Source organism: Anomaloglossus baeobatrachus, chromosome 2, assembly GCF_048569485.1.
Source record: "Anomaloglossus baeobatrachus isolate aAnoBae1 chromosome 2, aAnoBae1.hap1, whole genome shotgun sequence".
Lineage (NCBI taxonomy): Eukaryota > Metazoa > Chordata > Amphibia > Anura > Aromobatidae > Anomaloglossus > Anomaloglossus baeobatrachus.
The window spans coordinates 65,498,355-65,517,653 of NC_134354.1; the positions used below are offsets into that span (position 1 = coordinate 65,498,355).

The 19,299-nt window shown below is 44.4% G+C and overlaps 1 protein-coding gene across 2 annotated transcripts in view; it reads left to right on the forward strand.

Moving 5' to 3' along the window:
* The window catches only part of SAMSN1 (SAM domain, SH3 domain and nuclear localization signals 1), a 215,160-nt gene that overhangs the window by 104,675 nt on the left and 91,186 nt on the right, over positions 1-19,299 (forward strand). The window contains exon 1 of one of the 2 annotated variants that reach the window (XM_075335074.1): positions 12,579-12,652. The exons of the other annotated variant lie outside the window; for it this stretch is intronic. Coding sequence (XP_075191189.1) covers positions 12,596-12,652 — 57 coding nt within the window. The 5' untranslated portion in view covers positions 12,579-12,595. Of the gene's footprint in view, positions 1-12,578; positions 12,653-19,299 lie in introns of those variants that run through there. 2 annotated transcript variants of the gene reach the window in all.

The window sequence follows — 19,299 nt, forward strand, 5'->3', positions numbered from 1 at the left end:
TGTAATTTTGGTGTTTGGAATTCTTTTGTCGCTATGCCATTTACCAATCACGTTAATGGATTTTATATTTTGATAGATCTGACATTTCTAAACGTGGTGATACCAAATTTTTTGGGGGGCGGTTTAACCCTTTAATTTTCAATGGGGTAAATGGGGGGTGATTTAAACGTTTAGGTTTTTTTTTTTTATTTTTTTTTATTTTTTATTTTTTTATTTTACTAGTCCCCCTAAGAGACTAAAAGGATCAGTAGTCTGATCACTGATTCATTTTTGCTAATCAGAGCTGCACAGCTCTGATCAGCAGAAATGCTGCTCTCCTGTTAGAGCTGCTGCTCTGTTGGCTGTAACAGGATCTACGTCATGACAGCAACAGGAGTCATCACATGACCCATCGCTACCATCAGCTTCTGATCGCAGCAGGGAAAGGCGATTTCCCGGCTGCAGCTATTTAAATATCGCTGTCACATTTTGACAGCGCGATCTAAGGGGTTAACAGGCATGGGTGGATCGCAGATTCACCTGTGCCTGTGAGGCACACATGTCGTGAAGGGGTTAAAGCGGTAAGCTGAAGATTTTTATTGCTTCTATGGCTGCATCCTCATTGTGTGTCCTAGTAATTACGAGTTCTGGGCTATTATCCAGTTTCCCACTTTCTAAACCCATATACAATGGGGTTACATCTTAAAAAAAACTAAAAACAAAACTGTTATCTTTAAATTATTTATGTGACAAGCCTAATACTGTTAAAGTGGAATCAGAAATAATCATTATCTTTTTTTTTAATCAAATATTAAAGCTTCATATTCAATGACTGCCAGCCGTAATTTCCAACTTTATTTTTTAGTGTTTAAAAAGAAAAAAAAAAGTTTACTTTGTAGGGTTTGTATGGGCTCATATGTATAAATCCCATGGAGAGATTACCAATAATGACAAGTCCTCTGTGTGAGATACAATCCACAGTCAGAGGGCATTAAGGTGTCTGTAAATGAAAGATTTAGTGAGGATGCCGGAGATAAGTAGATACCCACAGGTTTGGGAAGAGGCGCATTAAACCCACGGCATCTGCGGAGTGCACGCATTTCATGCATGAAATGAGAACATTTTCAGACATGAAAGAAAATAATCTCCTTCTTTTGGCTTTGATGAGAATATTACTGAGATGTCATTTACTTCTCTACATTTTATTTTTGCTTTTTTTTAAATTTGTTTTGCCTCCATCATATTTTATGTGTGGTGTGTGGGGGGAGGGGGAACGGGGGAGGGGGACAGTTTCTAAAGAGATCATTTACATAAAGGCTGAAATAGACTATTTATTTATTCTGGTGTCAGCAACAGGCACCGCAAATACATCTCAGTAGTTTTGACTTATCATGTCACTTGTATAAAATGTTTCTCATAAGAGCTGCTGGTGATCGATCCAATCCCAGTGATATAGATTCTATCTGCAGATCCCTTACTATACTATTATTATTATTATTTATTATAACGCCATTTATTCCATAGTGCTTTACAAGTGAAAAGGGTATACATGAAAAACAAGTACAACAATCATGAACATTACAGAAACAGACTGGTACAGGAGGAAAGAGGACCCTGCCCGTGAGGGCTCACAGTCTACAGGAGGAGAGAGGACCCTGCCCGTGAGTGCTCACAGTCTACAGGAGAAGAGAGGATCCTGCCCGTGAGGGCTCACAGTCTACAGGAGAGAGGACTCTGCCCGTGAGTGCTCACAGTCTACAGGAGGAGAGAGGACCCTGCCCGCGAGGGCTCACAGTCTACAGGAGGAGTAAGGACCCTGCCCGTGAGTGCTCACAGTCTACAGGAAGAGTGGGGATCCTGCCCGTGAGGGCTCACAGTCTACAGGAGGAGAGAGGACCCTGCCCTTGAGGGCTCACAGTCTACAGGAGGAGTAAGGACCCTGCCCGTGAGTGCTCACAGTCTACAGGAAGAGTGGGGATCCTGCCCGTGAGGGCTCACAGTCTACAGGAGGAGTGGGGACCTTGCCCGTGAGGGCTCACAGTCTACAGGAGGAGTGGGGACCCTGCCCATGAGGGCTCACAGTCTACAGGAGGAGTGGAGACCCTACCCGTAAGGGCTCACAGTCTACAGGAGGAGTGGGGACCTTGCCCGTGAGGGCTCACAGTCTACAGGAGGATTGGGGACCCTGCCTGTGAAGGCTCACAGTCTACAGGAGGAGTGGGGACCCTGCCTGTGAGGGCTCACAGTCTACAGGAGGAGTGGGGACCCTGCCTGTGAGGGCTCACAGTCTACAGGAGGAGTGGGGACCCTGCCTGTGAGGGCTCACAGTCTACAGGAGGAGTGGGGACCCTGCCCGTGAGGGCTCACAGTCTACAGGAGGAGTGGAGACCCTGCCCATGAGGACTCACAGTCTACAGGAGGAGTGGAGACCCTGCCTGTGAGGGCTCACAGTCTACAATGATGGGTGAGGATACAGTAGGTGAGGACAGAGCTGGTTGCACAGTGGTGTACTGGTCTGAGTGTTACTGCAGGTTGTATGCTTGTCGGAAGAGGTGGGTCTTCAGGTTCCTTTTGAAGCTTTCCACGGTAGCTGAGAGTCTGAAATGCTGGGTAGAGTATTCCAGAGTATGGGGGAGGCACGGGAGACATCTTGTATGGTGGTGAGAAGAGGAGATAAGAGAGGAGTAGAGAAGGAGATCTTGTGAGGATTGGAGGTTGTGTGCAGGTAGGTACTGGGAGACAAGGTCACAGATGTAAGGAGGAGACAGGTTGTGTGGCTTTGCATGTCATGGTTAGTGTTTTGAACTGGAGTCTTAGGGCAATGGGAAGTCATTGAAGGAATTGGTAGAGTGGCGAGGCCAGGGAATAGCGAGGGCAGAGGTGGATTAATCAGGCCGCAGAGTTTAGGATAGATTGGAGGGGTGCAAGAGTGTTGGAAGGGAGGCCACAGAGCAGGAGGTTGCAGTACAACAAAATATTCCCTGTAAAAAACACCCTGTAAAATGAGTGACATTGGGAGGAGTCCCTCACTCAGAAATTTGCTCTATGAGCCAAGGCATCTCTTGCACTAGCGGATTGGTCAATCTTGTATTACATGTAATACTGCTTATACCCTGTAGTGGCCACTGTGGAGAAACAGCTATTACATGTAATACTGCTTGCAACCGGTAGTGGCCACTGTGGAGAAACATCTATTACATATAATACTGCCTATATCATGTAGTGGCCACTGTAGAGAAACATCTATTACATATAATACTGCCTATATCCTGTAGTGGCCACTGTGGAGAAACATGTCTGATATGTAATACCGCTTTTAACCTGTAGTGGCCACTGTGGAGAAACATGTATTATTGCTTGTGCCCTGTAGTGGCCACTGTGGAGAAATGTACGGAAAGTCCTATTGACCAGGTGTCTGTAGAATGGTTTTCATATTCAATGTTTTTTTTTTCTTTTATATAGCTTGACTTTAATCTGACAAGGACCATGCCATGGTCTATCAGTAATAGCAGAGCTGCTGGGTATTAGCAGACCAATATCAGCATTGCCAATGTTGTGTGGCACACAATGGGGCTGATTTCCTCTGTAACTGGGGCTCCTATGAATGCCCCAGTGTGTGACACAGAATGGGGCTGATTTACCCTATCACTGGGGCTCCTATGGATAGTCCAGTGTGTGACATAGAATGGGGCTGTTTTCCTCTGTAACTGGGGCTCCTATGGATGCCCCAGTGTTTAGGACAGAATGGAGCTGTTTCCCCTGTGACTGGGACTCCTATGGATGCCCCAGTGTGTTACACACAATGGGGCTGTTTTCCCCTGTAACTTGGGCTCCTATGGATGCCCCAGTGTGTTACACAGAATGGGGCTGTTTTCCCCTGTATATGGGGCTCCTATGGATGCCCCAGTTTTTGACACAGAATGGAGCTATTTTCCCCTGTAACTTGGGCTCCTATGGATGCCCCAGTGTGTTACACAGAATGAGGCTGTTTTCCCCTGTAACTGGGGCTCCTATGGATGCCCCAGTTTTTGACACAGAATTGAGCTATTTTCCCCTGTAACGGGGGCTCCTATGGATGCCCCGGTGTTTAGGACAGAATGGAGCTGTTTTCCCCTGTAACTGGGGCTCCTGTGGATGCCCCAGTGTATGACACAGAATGGGGCTGTTTTCCTCTGTAAAGGGGGCTCCTATGGATGCCCCAGTTTTTGACAGATAATGGGGCTGTTTTCCCCTGTAATAGGGCTCCTATGGATGCCCCAGTGTGTTACACAGAATGAGGCTGTTTTCCCCTGTAACTGGGGCTACTATGGATGCCCCAGTTTTTGACACATAATGGGTCTGGTTTCCCCTGTAACTTGGTCTCCTATGGATGCCCCAGTGTGTGACATAGAATTGGGCTGTTTTCCTCTGCAACTGGGGCTCCTATGGGTGCCCCAGTGTTTGACACAGAATGGGGCTGTTGTTCCCTGTAACTGGGGCTCCTATGGATGCCCCAGTGTGAAACACAGAATGGGGCTTATTTCCCCTGTAACTCGGGATCCTATGGATGCCCCAGTTACAGTGTAACTGTAAAAATGTCTCCCATATGTCTTTTATCTACACTTACTGTGTATTAACCCAATTATAATAACCCACAGAATTTATTCTACAGCTTATTCGGTGTGAAAAATGGGCAGTAAACAAAAAAAATATATCTTTACTTTTTTCTATATTTGCAGTGGAAAAAAAAATATAAATTACACAGCAATACATGTACCCCAAACAAAAAAAATAGAAGAGAATAAAAAGCTGGATTCATAGTGTGATTTTAATTAATAAAATAATGTAGGTGATGAGTTCCCATTCAAAAGGAATAGATTTTATTTAAGTTCTTTGCACCTAAAATATGAGATTTTGAGGGAAACATTGTCACAGCAGCAATCAGTTTATTACATTGCTTAGGTTTGCGGAAATAAGTTCACTTTTAGAAAAGCTGAGACTGGTGTGAAGAGCAGGGATGCATCACACCGTGTTGTGTGTCACATAGTGATGTCACCGATTCCAGTGGAAAAGATCGGTTGTATTTCTGTGTAATCAATTTTGCAAAAAAAATATAGTGTATTCATGCCAAAAAAGGCATCGGTCTTAGGGACACTTTGCACACTACGACATCGCAGCTGCGATGTCGGTGGGGTCAAATTGAAAGTGACGCACATCCGGCGTCGCAGGCGATATCGTAGTGTGTAAATCCTTTTTGATACGATTTTCGAGTGCAAAAACATCCAAATCGTATCATCGGTGTAGCGTCGGTCATTTCCATAATTTAGGAAGGACCGATGTTACGATGTTGTTCCTTGTTCCTGCGGCAGCACATATCGCTGTGTGAGAAGCCGCAGGAGCAAGGAACATCACCTTACCTGTGTCCTGCGGCTCACACCGGCTATGCGGAAGGACGGAGGTGGGCGGGATGTTTACGTCCTGCTCATCTCCGCCCCTCCGATTCTATTGGCCGCCTGCCGTGACGTCGCTTTGACACCGCATGACACGCCCCCTTAATAAGGAGGCGGTTCGCCGACCAGAGCGACGTCGCAGGGCAGGTGAGTGCATGTGAAGCTGCCGTAGTGATAATGTTCGCTACAGCAGCTATCACTAGATATCGCACCTGCGACGGGGGCGGGGCATATCGTGCTCGGCATCGCAAGCATCGGCTTGCGATGTCGTAGTGTGCAAAGTGCCCCTTATTGTATGGTATAACCCGAAGGGAAATCCAAACCTGAAACTTACCAGATTTACATGTACCATTGTTACTTACTCTAAGGGGTACTTTACACGTTGCGACATCGCTAGCAATTGGTAGTGATGTCCAGTGCGATAGCACCCGCCCCCGTCACACATGCGATATGTGGTGATTGCTGCCGTAGCGAACATTATCGCTACGGCAGCTTCACACGCACATACCTGTTCAGCGACGTCGCTGTGACTGCCGAGCAATCGCTCCTTCAAGGGGCAGGTGCGTTCGGCGTCACCGCGACGTCACAGCGACGTCATTAATCGGACGGCCGATAAAAGCGGAGGGGCAGAGATGAGCGGGACATAACATCCCACCCACCTTCTCCCTTCCGTATTGCCGTCGGGACGCAGGTAAGGAGATGTTTGTCGCTCTTGCGGGTTTACACACAGCGATGTGTGGAGATGCAGGAACGACAAACAACATCTTACCTGCGGTCAAACCGACATTATGGAAATGAACGACGTTACACAGATCAGCGATATTGTACGCTTCTGTGCTCGTTCATCGTCGCACCTAGGATTTTCATGTTGCGATGTCGCTACCGGGCCGGATGTGCGTCACTAACGACGTGACCCCGACAATATATCGGTAGCGATGTCGCAACTTGTAAAGCCCCCCTAAGACTTCTCTTGCAGAAACTACTTTCTTAATGTTCAGTCTTTCAAAATATTATAGATCATCAATCTTTTCATGACAGGGCAATTTTTTGTTTCTGCGCTTCCATTTTATCCTTTCTTTCTAAGACTCACAAATTTTTTTTCCCATTAAAATAGCTGTATGGAGTCTTGTTTTTTTTGTGGGATGAGTTGTAGTTTTGACATAATTAATTTTACCATAAATTGTACAGAAAAATGTAAAAAAAAAAAAATAAAAATCCAATTGGGATCACATTTCATAGTAGAGCCCAATCAGGAGGGACTATCATAGTCTATAAAAGCAGAGGCAGGGAATGCAGCTATCGTTTAGAGGTAAAGTTGGATAGTATGAGAATATCACAGCTGAGCCGTAGAGATGGGGAAAGAAAGCCATAAACACTAAAGAAACTGAACACATGGTGTGTGATAGCACAGCAGTGATAAACAGCTACCATCTATATAACCATATCTATATATGTGTAGGTCACTTGGGCATCATTATAAATGTGTTAATAAATGTGTTTATATATGTGTTTATGTTAAAGAGCTTGAAAGATTCCAATATTAAAAAAAGGCATTATATGTGCCCTCTCTCATTCCCCCTCCCCCTTACTTCTCCCCTTCTTACCGCATTTCACTGATTAGGTCAGCTTTTTAAAGGAAGAAGGGAAAAAAATGACATGGGTAGTGTATTAAAGTTCATCATCATTTAAAGAGAAAAGGTCATCAGGATCAGGCATGATAAACTAAAGGTATCAGTATAAAGGTGCTGTTCTGCTGATTTAACAGCTACTTTCACTGTAGAAATCTGCAGCCTGGTTATTCATTAATCAATCACCATTAGGCGTTCTGGTGCAATGAGCTGTTTATGTCCTTAAATGTCGGCGGTGTTTGCGCAGATCGATCTGGTTGAGGATGTGTAGTACAGATAGAGAGCAGCATAGTACATGCAGGAGACATAGAGCATCAAAGTACTTGTAGTAGAGCTAGAGAGCAGAAAAGAACATGTACTGTAGATAGCAGGACAGTACATGTAGTACAGATGAAAGCAGTACAGTAAATGTAGTAGAGGTAGAGCAGCACAGTACATATAGTACTGGTAGAAAGTAGCACAGTACTTGCAGAACAGATAGCGAGCAGCACAGTATTTGTAGTAGAGCTAGAGAGTAGTACAGTACATGTACTACAGAAAATAAGCAGCACAGGACATGTAATACAGGTAGAGAGCAGTACAGTACATGTAGTACAGAAAATAAACAGCATAGTACATGTAGTACTGGTAGAGAGCAGTAGAGCGCATGTAGTACAAGTAGAGAGCAGTACAGTACTTGCAGTGCAGAAAATAAGCAGCACAGTACATGTAGTACAGTTAGAGAGCAGTACAGCCAATGTAGTGAAGTTAGAGAGCACTACAGTGCATGTAGTACAGGTAGAGAACAAAACAGTACATATAATATGTGCCGCCCCCATGCCAGCAGCCATACTGCTCAGATCCGGATCTGCAGTATGGCTCGAGGTACTCTATGCGGGTCACGCGGACACTTCGAATAAAAAGGGGGGACATATTTGTACGGGGGTTGTTAAAACTGTCGGTGACGCCACCCACGGTGTGTGGTGAGATGTAGCACCACCGCTGCTGTTGTGGGGCTCCCAGGGGCAATGCGCTGGCAGCTGGATGTTAATCCCTCCGTGGGCAGGGATGTCTCTGTGCAGGGGATGATAACGGCAGGGGGCCGGCGCACGCAGTCAGACCGGGAAGGTTACTCACTGTTGAATCAATCACACAAGTCTTTTGGTAAACCAAGGTGATGGTGGCCGGCTGCCACAGATGGGTGTATCTGGTCCCATACCCTGGCTGATGGTCACTACCCCTTTCCTCTAGACTTTGTGTTTTCTTATGTAGACTTCCCGGTGTGTAACGCAGGAGTCCGCTCCCGGTCCTCTGGTTGGGCGCCGTGCCTGTCAATCGCTGACCCGTGTGATCTACCCGGCCCTAGTGGATGCCCTATCCCTCTCTGTGGGTGGTTGTCTACTTTTCGGGACTTAGGTTGGGACAGGACCTGGAATCCTGCACTCAATCGGTTGATTAGCTAGGCCGTTGGTGCCTATCCTGGCTTCAGGGTCCAAGTACCCCCTTGTGTGCACGGTTTCCAGGTCGGTTCTCCGGTGTCGGTACCGGCGGGCTACAACCCTGCCCCGGACCACCTCGGATCTGCCGAGCCGTCTTCCCATCTCCTGCTGGCGGTGACCACCATCTGCCACCTAGCCAATGTGTCAGTGCTCTGACCCTGACACCTGTCAGCTTCTCCTTCTAACTCCTCTCCACTTGAACCTCCAAACTCAACTCTCTGTTTAACTGAGCTACTCTGTTATCTTGCCCCGGGCTCTCCAGACCCCTAGGTGGGCATTTCCTTTCCACCTGGTCCCGCCCACTGGTGTGCCTGTCCTTCCCTAAGGGGGTAGCTAGGGTTTCAGGTCGGCTGCTTTTACCCTACGTGGGAGCGGTGTTATGCGGGGGTCTATTTGTGAGACTACCTGGTTTTGCCAGGGCGTTACATAGTACAGAAAATAAACAGCACAGAACATGTAGTACAGGTAGAGAGCAGTAGAGCTATTGCAGTGAAGTTAGAGAGCAGTACAATGCATGTAGTACAGGTAGAGAGTAGTACAGTACATGTAGTACAGTTAGAGAGCGGAACAGTACATGTAGCACAGGTAGAGACTAGTAAAGTACATGTAGTACAGTTAGAGAGCGGTACAGTACATGTAGTACAGATAGAGACTAGTACAGTACATGTAGTACAGTTAGAGAGCGGTACAGTACATGTAGTACAGGTAGAGACTAGTACAGTACATGTAGTACAGGTAGAGACTAGTACAGTACATGTAGTACAGTTAGAGAGTGGTACAGTACATGTAGTACAGGTAGAGACTAGTAAAGTACATGTAGTACAGTTAGAGAGCGGTACAGTACATGTAGTACAGGTAGAGACTAGTACAGTACATGTAGTACAGAAAATAAGCAGCACTGTATATGTAATACAGGTAGAGAGCAGTGCAGTACATATTGTACAGGTAGAGAGCGGTACAACACATGTAGTACAGAAAATAAACAGCACAGTAAATGTAGTACAGGTAGAGAGCAGTACAGTACATGTAGTACAGGTAGAGAGCAGTACAGTACATGTAGTACAGATAGAGAGCAGTACAGTACATGTAGTACAGGTAGAGAGCAGTACAGTACATGTAGTACAGGTAGAGAGCAGTACAGTACATGTAGTACAGGTAGAGAGCAGTACAGTACATGTAGTACAGGTAGAGAGCAATACAGTACATGTAGTACAGGTAGAGAGCAGTATAACAAATGCAGTAGAGGTAGAGAGCAGCACAGTATTAGTACAGAAAATAAGTAGCACAGTGCAAGAAACTTGCAACATTTCTGTTCAATATTTTCGATCATTGTGTGACTTATTTTCCCATAGGGAAACATTTAGGTTTAAATCATGACTGTCATGTAACCAAGAGCCTCAGTGGCCTCAGTCAGGGACTACTAGATCTAATTTCATGCCGCGTAGAATGTGGCCTTCTTTATAGATGTGTGTTCGTATGACAGATATTATTTGTCTGTATATGGTGGTCCTTGTGCTTCCTTTTTGCACAATATTCTGCACTTAATGGTTATTAAATAATAATAATAGTCTTCATACTTGACATGAAATTCCACAAATTCTTTGATTCTTAGAATGACAAAACCACAAGTAAACATACACACATATCACAAAGAATGAGACTGTGGAAGAAACAGAGAAACCTCTGTAAGGACAAATTTAAACCTTATTTTTTTATTACTTAACTAGTAAAAAGGAAAATTGATATATATTAAAAAGAACAATAAAATATAAAAAAAACTAAGAAAAAAACAGACTAAAATCTACAGTTCTTCAAAAGGAAGAGTTCCAACAAGAGGAAATAAAAAATAAATAAATAAATAAATAATTAAATCTTGTATTGATATATAACTGTATTTCAGAGCTGTATTCACAATTCTTCAGATTTTTGGAATCAACAAGAAGCTTGTAGTTTGACACCCATCACGCAGAGTATAGTCAATTGGGAAGTCGGCATCTCCTATATCAAATTACAGTATGTATTATGATATAAAGGTATAAAGATGGAATGCTGGGAGATTTCAGCTCTGAAGTTTGAAAGACTGTTTTGTGCAGCCCCACTCTTCAAGTCATAACTACTCCAGATATACAGTAAGCTGACTTGCATTGCTGGTTGTGATCATTTCTGGAGTAAATTATCATAAATTTTTGGTAGTCAGAGGCCCCATAACTACTATTTAAAGAAAACCTATCATGTAAAAAAGATGCTATCAACCTGCAGATATGGGGTTAATCTGCAGGTTAATAGTGTTCTGATACCGTGGGGCCACCATAGTGAAAGCCCAGCTACCAGGAGGAAATTATATTTATTCCTCCCGGCAACCTTGAGCTTTCAGTCATAAAGATGCGGACGGCGCAGATTCAATCACCACTCAGTGCATGTGAATGAAAACCATAACAACGCACTAACTGACAGCTGGGTCTGCATGACATCTATACAGAGCTGGCTGTCAGTCAGTGTTGGGATGTGGTTACAGCCGCCGCTCACTATATACTGAACAGTGATTGAAACTGTCCATCCACACCTCTATGACTGAAAGTCCATGGCTGCCAGGAGAAATAAAGATCATTTCCTTCCGGCAGATATATATTCTTATATTCTTTTGATTTCCTGCTCCTCTCAACATTAAAAAAAAACTGTGTTAAAGGGAACCTGCTCTGTAAAAAAAATTCTATCAATCTGCAGATATGGGGTTAATCTGCAGGTTAATAGTGTTCTGATACCGTGACGCCACCATACTGAGAGCCCCAATGCAAAGAGGAAATAATATTTATTTCTCTTAGCAACCTTGGGCTTTTAGTCATATAGACGCAGCCAGCGCAGATTCAATCACCACTCAGTGCATAGTGAATGGCAACTATAATCATGCACTAACTGACAGCTGGGTCTGCATGTCATCTGAACAGAGCTGGCTGTCAGTCAGTGCTGGGGCATGGTTACAGCTGCCGCTCACTATATACTGAACAGTGATTGAAGCTTTATCGGCCCGCTTCTATGACTGAAAGTCTACAGCTGTCAGGAGGAATAGAGATCCTTTCCTTCCAGCAGATATATATTTTTTTTATTTCCTGCTCCTCTCAATATTACAAAATGCAGTGTTAAAGGGAACCTGCTCTGTAAAAAAAATGATATTATCCTGCAGAAATGAGGTTAGTCTGCAGGTTAATAGTGTTCTGATTCCATGGAGCCACTATACTGATACTGAAAGCCCTGCTGACAGGAGGAAATTATCTTTTATTCCTCACAGCAGCCAAGGGCTTTCAGTCATAGAGGTGCATCCGGCGCAGTTTCAATCACTACTCAGTGCGTAGTGAGCGGAGGCTGTAACAATGCACTAACTCACAGCCGGCTCCACATGGCATCCTACAGAGCTGGCTGTCAGTCTGTGTGTCAGGGTGTGGTTTCAGCCACCGCTCATTATATACTGAGTGAGTAGTGATTGAAGCTATGCCTCTATGACTGAAAGCCGACTGCTGCCGGAAAGAATAAAGATAATTTCCTCCCGGCAGCGGGGCTCTCAGCATGGTGGCCCCACAACATCAGAACGCTATTAACCTGCAGATTAACCCCGTACCTGCAGATTTATAGCATTTTTTACAAAACAGGTTCCCTTTAACACTGCCTATTTTAATTCTGAGAGAAGCAGGAAATCAAAAAGATGTATATCACAAATTTTTCACCCAAAGTTGCCACTTATTTCCACCATACCGCCGATGCCTATCTCTTCATAAATCCCCCTCCTCCATAGCATGCTGTGCTGCTATACTGTGCGCTGACATTAAACCGCCCTCACCGGGCACTATATCCGCAATCGCCCATCGGAATTGTTTCTTGTGGTAAGAATCTTGATAATTACACTGAAATGTGATAACTTTGATGAACGGCTCATCTGGGTGACAGGAAGATGAGAGACATTACAAAACAGCAGCTTGTGCAGCATGGCCGCTGTGGTGTCACATCCTCTGACTTCAGGAAGCCTTTGGTAACGGACAGATTCTCAATCCCACACTCACTGCTGTCTGCGAAGCTGGTACCTTGCACAATGCTAAAAAGAAAACCCTCCAATGTCTCGGACAAGGAGAAAACACAAAAGCCAAAGGTAAAATCATCTATATTCTATGTCTGTAATAAATTCTACAGTATAGATGTAGCAGAGATGAATTTGTCACGTAACTCTTTGGACTTGTCTGATGACAATTACTTTGTAAGTAGATAGAAGATTAAGCTGCAGTCCTATGTAAAAAGAAACAAGTGTTATTCCAAATGACACACCTAGCCCTGCTGGATCTGTAAGGATATGTTCACACGCGGTTTTTTTTTGCTGCTTTGACTAAATTATTTTTTTATTCTAGAAACATTTCAGATTAATGTATCATTTACAGCGTACATAACGAAAGAGGAATTCTGATGTGCAGTGTTTCAGTATTTTTATATATGCAATGCAGAAAAAAATAAAAAAAATTACATTATATTACACGTTGCACTTTATTGCAAGATAACCAATGAAAAGCACTTAACTCTGCTGCATCTAAAACTCAGCTCTGGTGCATCTAAAATTCAGGTCTGCTATATCTAAAATTCAGGTCTGCTATATCTAAAACTCAGCTCTTCTACATCTAAAACTCAGCTCTGCTGCATCTAAAACTCAGCTCTGCTGCATCTAAAACTCAGCTCTGCTGCATCTAAAACAGCTCTGCTGCATCTAAAACTCAGATCTGCTGCATCTAAATCTAAGCTCTGGTTTATCTAAAACTCAGATCTGCTACATCTAAAACTCAGCTCTGGTGCATCTAAAACTCAGCTCTGCTACCTCTAAAACTCAGGTCTGCTGCATCTACAACTCAGCTCTGCTACATTTACAACTCCGCTCTGGTACACCTAAAACTCAGCTCTGGTACACCTAAAACTCAGCTCTGGTGCACCTAGAACTCAGCCCTGCTGCATCTAAAACTCAGCTCTGCTGCATCTAAAACTCAGCTCTGCTGCATCTAAAACTCAGCTCTGTTTCTGGACATACTATATTAGAATTTTATTTCATGCATATAAGATTTTCCTCTTTAACTATTATGATAAAAGTGGAATTTCAGGTGATTCTTTGGTTTCATGTTTTGTAGCACAAGGAATGAGATGAGACATTGTTAAAAGTGAAAATAAAATAATTTATGAGAACCTATTAAAGCAATTGTCCCATAAAGAATATATGTATATTTACTGGTGGTCTGACCGCTAGGACCCACACTACTCCTGACAACAAAGCTCCATGTGAAGGAAGCACAACTGAGCATATGCGACCACCATACACTTAAAGGGGTTTTCCAGGTTCTATATACATTTCTATGGTCACTGTATATGACTGTAAAGTGCTAAATCCCATATGCACACTGTCAGGATTCCTTTCTATTTCCACTTGGAGTGTTAATATGTAATCTGTAACCTGATGGTCACATGGCGACTTGTAACGGTTCCTGCTCTATTGATGAGAAGTGGATGAGAAGCTAGTCAGCATGGGAACACGAGTAGTCAGATTGCATATTTGCTCCAGCTGAAAATGGAGGAGAATCCATTTCTATGGTCACTGTATATGACTGTAAAGTGCTAAATCCCATATGCACACTGTCAGGATTCCTTTCTATTTCCACTTGGAGTGTTAATATGTAATCTGTAACCTGATGGTCACATGGCGACTTGTAACGGTTCCTGCTCTATTGATGAGAAGTGGATGAGAAGCTAGTCAGCATGGGAACACGAGTAGTCAGATTGCATATTTGCTCCAGCTGAAAATGGAGGAGAATCCTGACAGTGCATCTGTAGTTACATAGATTGACTACAGAAATAATGCAGCAGTGACTGCACATGCTCAGTAAGGCCTTGCTCATACAGGGAACTTTGGGGTCTCCTTATCTCAGGATCCGCAGGAATCTCCACAGCCAGATCCCCAACAATTATCTCGTGGGTAGGTGATCTATATTGTTAATAGGACTCAAGAAGCAAAATTGCAAAATGGAACAAGCTAATTGCACGTGTCTATATATTGTATGTGTCCGCTTTGTAGATTTTCTTTATAGCAGCTTGTGTAAAATCATGTTTAAAAATACTGCATTTACCCAACACCACTGTCATGTGTTTTTTTATTTGCAGTGGTTTTGTAGACAGCAAAAATCTTTACCATATTTTTTATGCAAATTGCAAAAAAAAGTCCCTGCCATGAAAATATACCAACATTTTCTGGCCCTGATCTGCCACAGCTGTGTATAAATTAATTTTGTAAGAAAGCCAATCAAGACAGTTTTCTGCCTTGTGATCAGTTGGGGCAACTTCAGGTACATTTATAGAAAAAGACCCCAAAAAAGTGCAATTAGTGTCAGATTTTCCTTACAGTGGACACAATAGGGGAAATACAGTATTACATGTTGTTAGTGAAGACATACTTCTTGTTAACCTATTCAATGCTGCTGGATAGGCTGGACTTTTGCTTTGCATTCCCATCTGATGTAAGACTGAGTTTTTCCTCATGCTACTCCGTGTGAATAAAGCACTGAGTTTGCATTGAAAACCTGTGTGTGCCTCTTTACCTGCCATTGCCTACCAGAGCGAATATCCCACAATTGGTGGGGAATGCGGGCAAATGCAGTGAAGCTGACACTAATATTTTTCACTTCTGGCTGGGTGCCAATATATGTCCTGTGTAAAGGGATTATCGCAAACCCAGATGAGGAGATGGAGGCTCTCACGAAGGTCACCCAGCAACAACAAATATTTAACGAGCAACAGCAGGAGACCAACCAGCTGCTGGTACAGCACATGATGGTGCTACAGATGCAGGATCTCCTCAGCTGGTCCACAATGCCCTGAAAGCGGTCAGTGTGGTTAGCCCCAAAATTAAACCATTAGATAATGTAGAGCGCTACCTGGCCATGTTTGAGAGAGTGGCCAACAGGGAGATTCTACCCTGGAATCAATGGGTGGAAGTCATCACTCTGTTTATGGTGTGAGGACCCCAGAAGGCCTTTTCCAACTTTTCGACAGAGCAAGCGGCAGGCTATGCAATCATCAACGTTGTGATCTTGGCACGACTTGGCATAAATGTGTTTTTTTGGGCCCAGCGGGTGAATCAGTGGGAGTTTAAGCCTTGCAAGCCAGCGAGGTCCCGGTGTTATGATTTATTGCATCTGATACAGAAATAGTTGTAGCCTGAGGTACTGTCTCCCACTGCCATGGTGGACAGCATAGTGGCTGATAAATTTTGGAGGCCCTTAACACACCCCCTCCAGCGCTGGGTCGGACAGGCATCTCCATATGTGCTCCAGATGGTGGAGCTTATAGAGTGGAATGGGGCTACCTAGGAGAGGTGGCAGGAAAGTCCATTAAATACTCACCCCCAACCCATTAGGTAAAGCCAAGGAGGGATGCTCAGGACCTATCCCATGGGGTACGGGCCCCAGTAGTCTGCTGGTGATGCCAGGAACCAGGCCATATAGGGGTCAACTGCCAACACCTTGCCGAGCCCATGGACACAATTTTTGCTTACCAACAGTTACATAGTTACATAGGTTGAAAAAAGACCTAGGTCCATCTAGTTCAACCTTCCTCCACCAATTATATATTTTGTCCCTAAGTCACTTATAACCAACAATGTTGTGTGTAGTGAGGAAATCATCCAGCCCTTTCTTAAAAGCTGTTATAGTATCTGCCATTACTACCTCTTGTGGTAGGGCTTTCCACAGTCTGACTACTCTTACTGTAAAGAACCTTTTCCTATTTAGCTGCCTGAATCGCTTTTCTTCCATTCGCAGTGTATGCCCCCTGGTCCTTAGAACTGTCTTTGGAAGAAATAAATCAGGTGCCAGTCCTTTATATTGACCACACATGTATTTATACATATAAATGAGATCTTCTCTGAGACGTCTTTTTTCTAAGCTAAACATATCTAACTTTTTCAACCTCTCATCATATGTGAGGCCTTCCATTCCTTGTAGTAGTCTAGTTACCCGCCTTTGAACTGATTCTAACTTCTGTATGTCCTTTTTAAAATGTGGAGCCCAAAACTGGATCCCATATTCCAGATGTGGCGTTATAAGTGATTTATAGAGGGGTAATAATACATTGGGATCCTGGGATCTAATCTCTCTTTTTATACACCCTAAAATCTTGTTTGCTTTAGCAGCTGCTGCCTGACATTGAGTGCTGCTGCTCAGCTTACTTGTAATGAGAATACCCAAGTCCTTCTCCTGTTCTGCAGTCCCTGTACTCTATAAGGGACTAATGATAAACATTTGTGTCAAGTTGAAAAAGAGGGCACCATCTGGACTCGGGGAGTCTCATGTCCCTGGTACCTCCCAATGAGTTCACACCCATGTTGGCATGTTATGTATTCACGGAGAATGAAAAGACTATCCCACCACACTGGTAATGATAAACACACCAGCTTGGGGGCAATGCCATGAGGTTGGAGTGGCTGCTGGTTTTGACTATGAACTGATTGTTTGAAGGGACTTGGCACTATTCTTTGCCCTATGGTCAACAATCTTGCCATCAAGGAAAACGTAGGTCAGTACAAATATCGGCCACGAGATATATATCTCCCAGCAGGTGCCTCTGGCACTGGTGAGAAGCAGGGATTAGGTCATGCCCTAATGTGGACCTTCTCTGCTATTTTGGGTTTTTCGGGCAACACCCAGATTGCACAGTTGAAGGAGTTAGGGAGTTGGACAGCATAAATAGGCAGCTCTAACTTACTGGGTGTTGATGTTTTTGCTGGAAAGCTGAAGAGTGTTTTGTGAGAATACCTGGTGCAGAACATCATAAGATATAACGGCATAGTCATGTAAATCATTAGTAATGCTACCATTATCCATTATTCACATCATATTCACATTGTGCTACCAATGAAACAAACCTTTAAGGTTCTGTCAACCTCAAAGACCAAACAGTAAAATCTCTTGTTGCTCGGTATACTGGAGCCTAGGTGTTGCCATGGTAACAGACTACAAACAAATCCCATGTAGTCTAGCAATGGTGAAGGTTTCAGCCAATGGTTAGATTACAGTTCAAGTTACTTGTCACTAGAGATTTTTTGCTGGGTGTGCAATGAAAAATGTAAGCTCAAGGGTTATTCTCCAAAAAACAAGATGTTCCCTATCAATTGAATAGGGAATAATTTGCTGATTGATGGGGTCTGACCACTGAGAGCCTCAGCGGATTTTGAGATCCGCAAGAAAAGGCTAGTGGAGCCACATTTTTGAAAGTGTGCATGCTCAGCCTCCACTCCATTCATGGTCTATATATAGGACTGCCAAGTTCAGCAGTCAACTATTTCAAGCAGCCCCTAAAGGGGGCTTTACATGCTACGATATCGTTAATGTTTTATCGTTGGGGTCACGTCGTTAGTGACGCACATCCGGCGTCATTAATGATATCGCAGTGTGTGACACTTATGTGCGACCTAAAATGATCGCAAAAGCGTACAAAATCGTTTGTCGTGGAGAGGGCGTCCTAAAACAAAAAATCGTTTACCTCTCATTAGCCATGTTGTTCATCGTTCCTGCGGCAGCACACATCGCTGTGTGTGACACCGCAGGAGCGATGAACATCTCCTTACCTGCCTCCACCGGCTATGCGGAAGGAAGGAGGTGGGCGGAATGTTACGTCCCGCTCATCTCCGCCCCTCCACTTCTATTGGACGCCTGCCGTGTGACGACGCTGTGATGCCAACCGACCCACCCCCTGAGAAAGGAGGCGGATCGCCGGCCAGAGCGACGTCGCAGGGCAGGTAAGCCGTATGACGGGGAGCGGGATTTTGTGCGCGACGGGCAGCGATATGCCCATGTCGCACAAACAATGGGGGTGGGTACGCACGCTAGCGATATCGGTACCGATATCGCTACCATATAAAGCCCCCTTTAGACTTTGAATGGAGTGAAAGGGGAGCACGCAAACTGTGGCACGCCTGTTCCGGATCCGGGCTTTGCTCCCCTCACCCCGGTCCACTGAAATTTGTTCTGCTCCATGTCAGGCTTTGCTCCTCTCATCCTGGTCCACTGAACTCTCTTGTGTTCCACGTCGGGCTTTGAGGTGTGTTCCCATGTGATTGTCTGCTTTGGCCTATATAAGGCTCAGCAAGACACACACTCATGTCTTGGTATAAAGACTTTTAGTGTTGCTGTGTCCTGTCTGACCGCAGCCTCCAGTTCTTCTGCTGTCTGTTTCCTGCGTACCTGACTGTTTCCTGTGAAACCTGCTGCACTGACGCCCCTGGTCCTCGTGCCCGCCCAGAGCTTGGGTTTGGAGAAGCCACCTCACCTGGTCCACATATCTTTGCCCTATTCAAGGCGGAACAGCAGAGCCCCAGTCTAAAGATCATTGAGGGTCCTAAACGTTGACCTCTAGCAATGAACATCTTTTAACCTATTCTTGTCATAAGGTTTAGCTTGTTCTTTGGGGGGCATGGATAACCCTTTAAAGGGGTAGTAACACAAACAGCATTTATCTCCTATCCACAGAATAAGTGATAAATGTATGCTCATAATGCTCCAACTACTTTGACCTCTAGAGACCAGGGATCCCACGTCACCTGTATGAATAGGGCGGTAGTGTTCAGGAATGACCGTAGCTCAATACATCTATGAGAGCAGTAGCATGATGAATAAAGCAGTGATCACGCATGCACCATGCATGTGGAGACCGTGATTCTTAGGATTGCTTTGGTTTCCAGTAGTCACACACCCACAACAATTATTCACATATCAC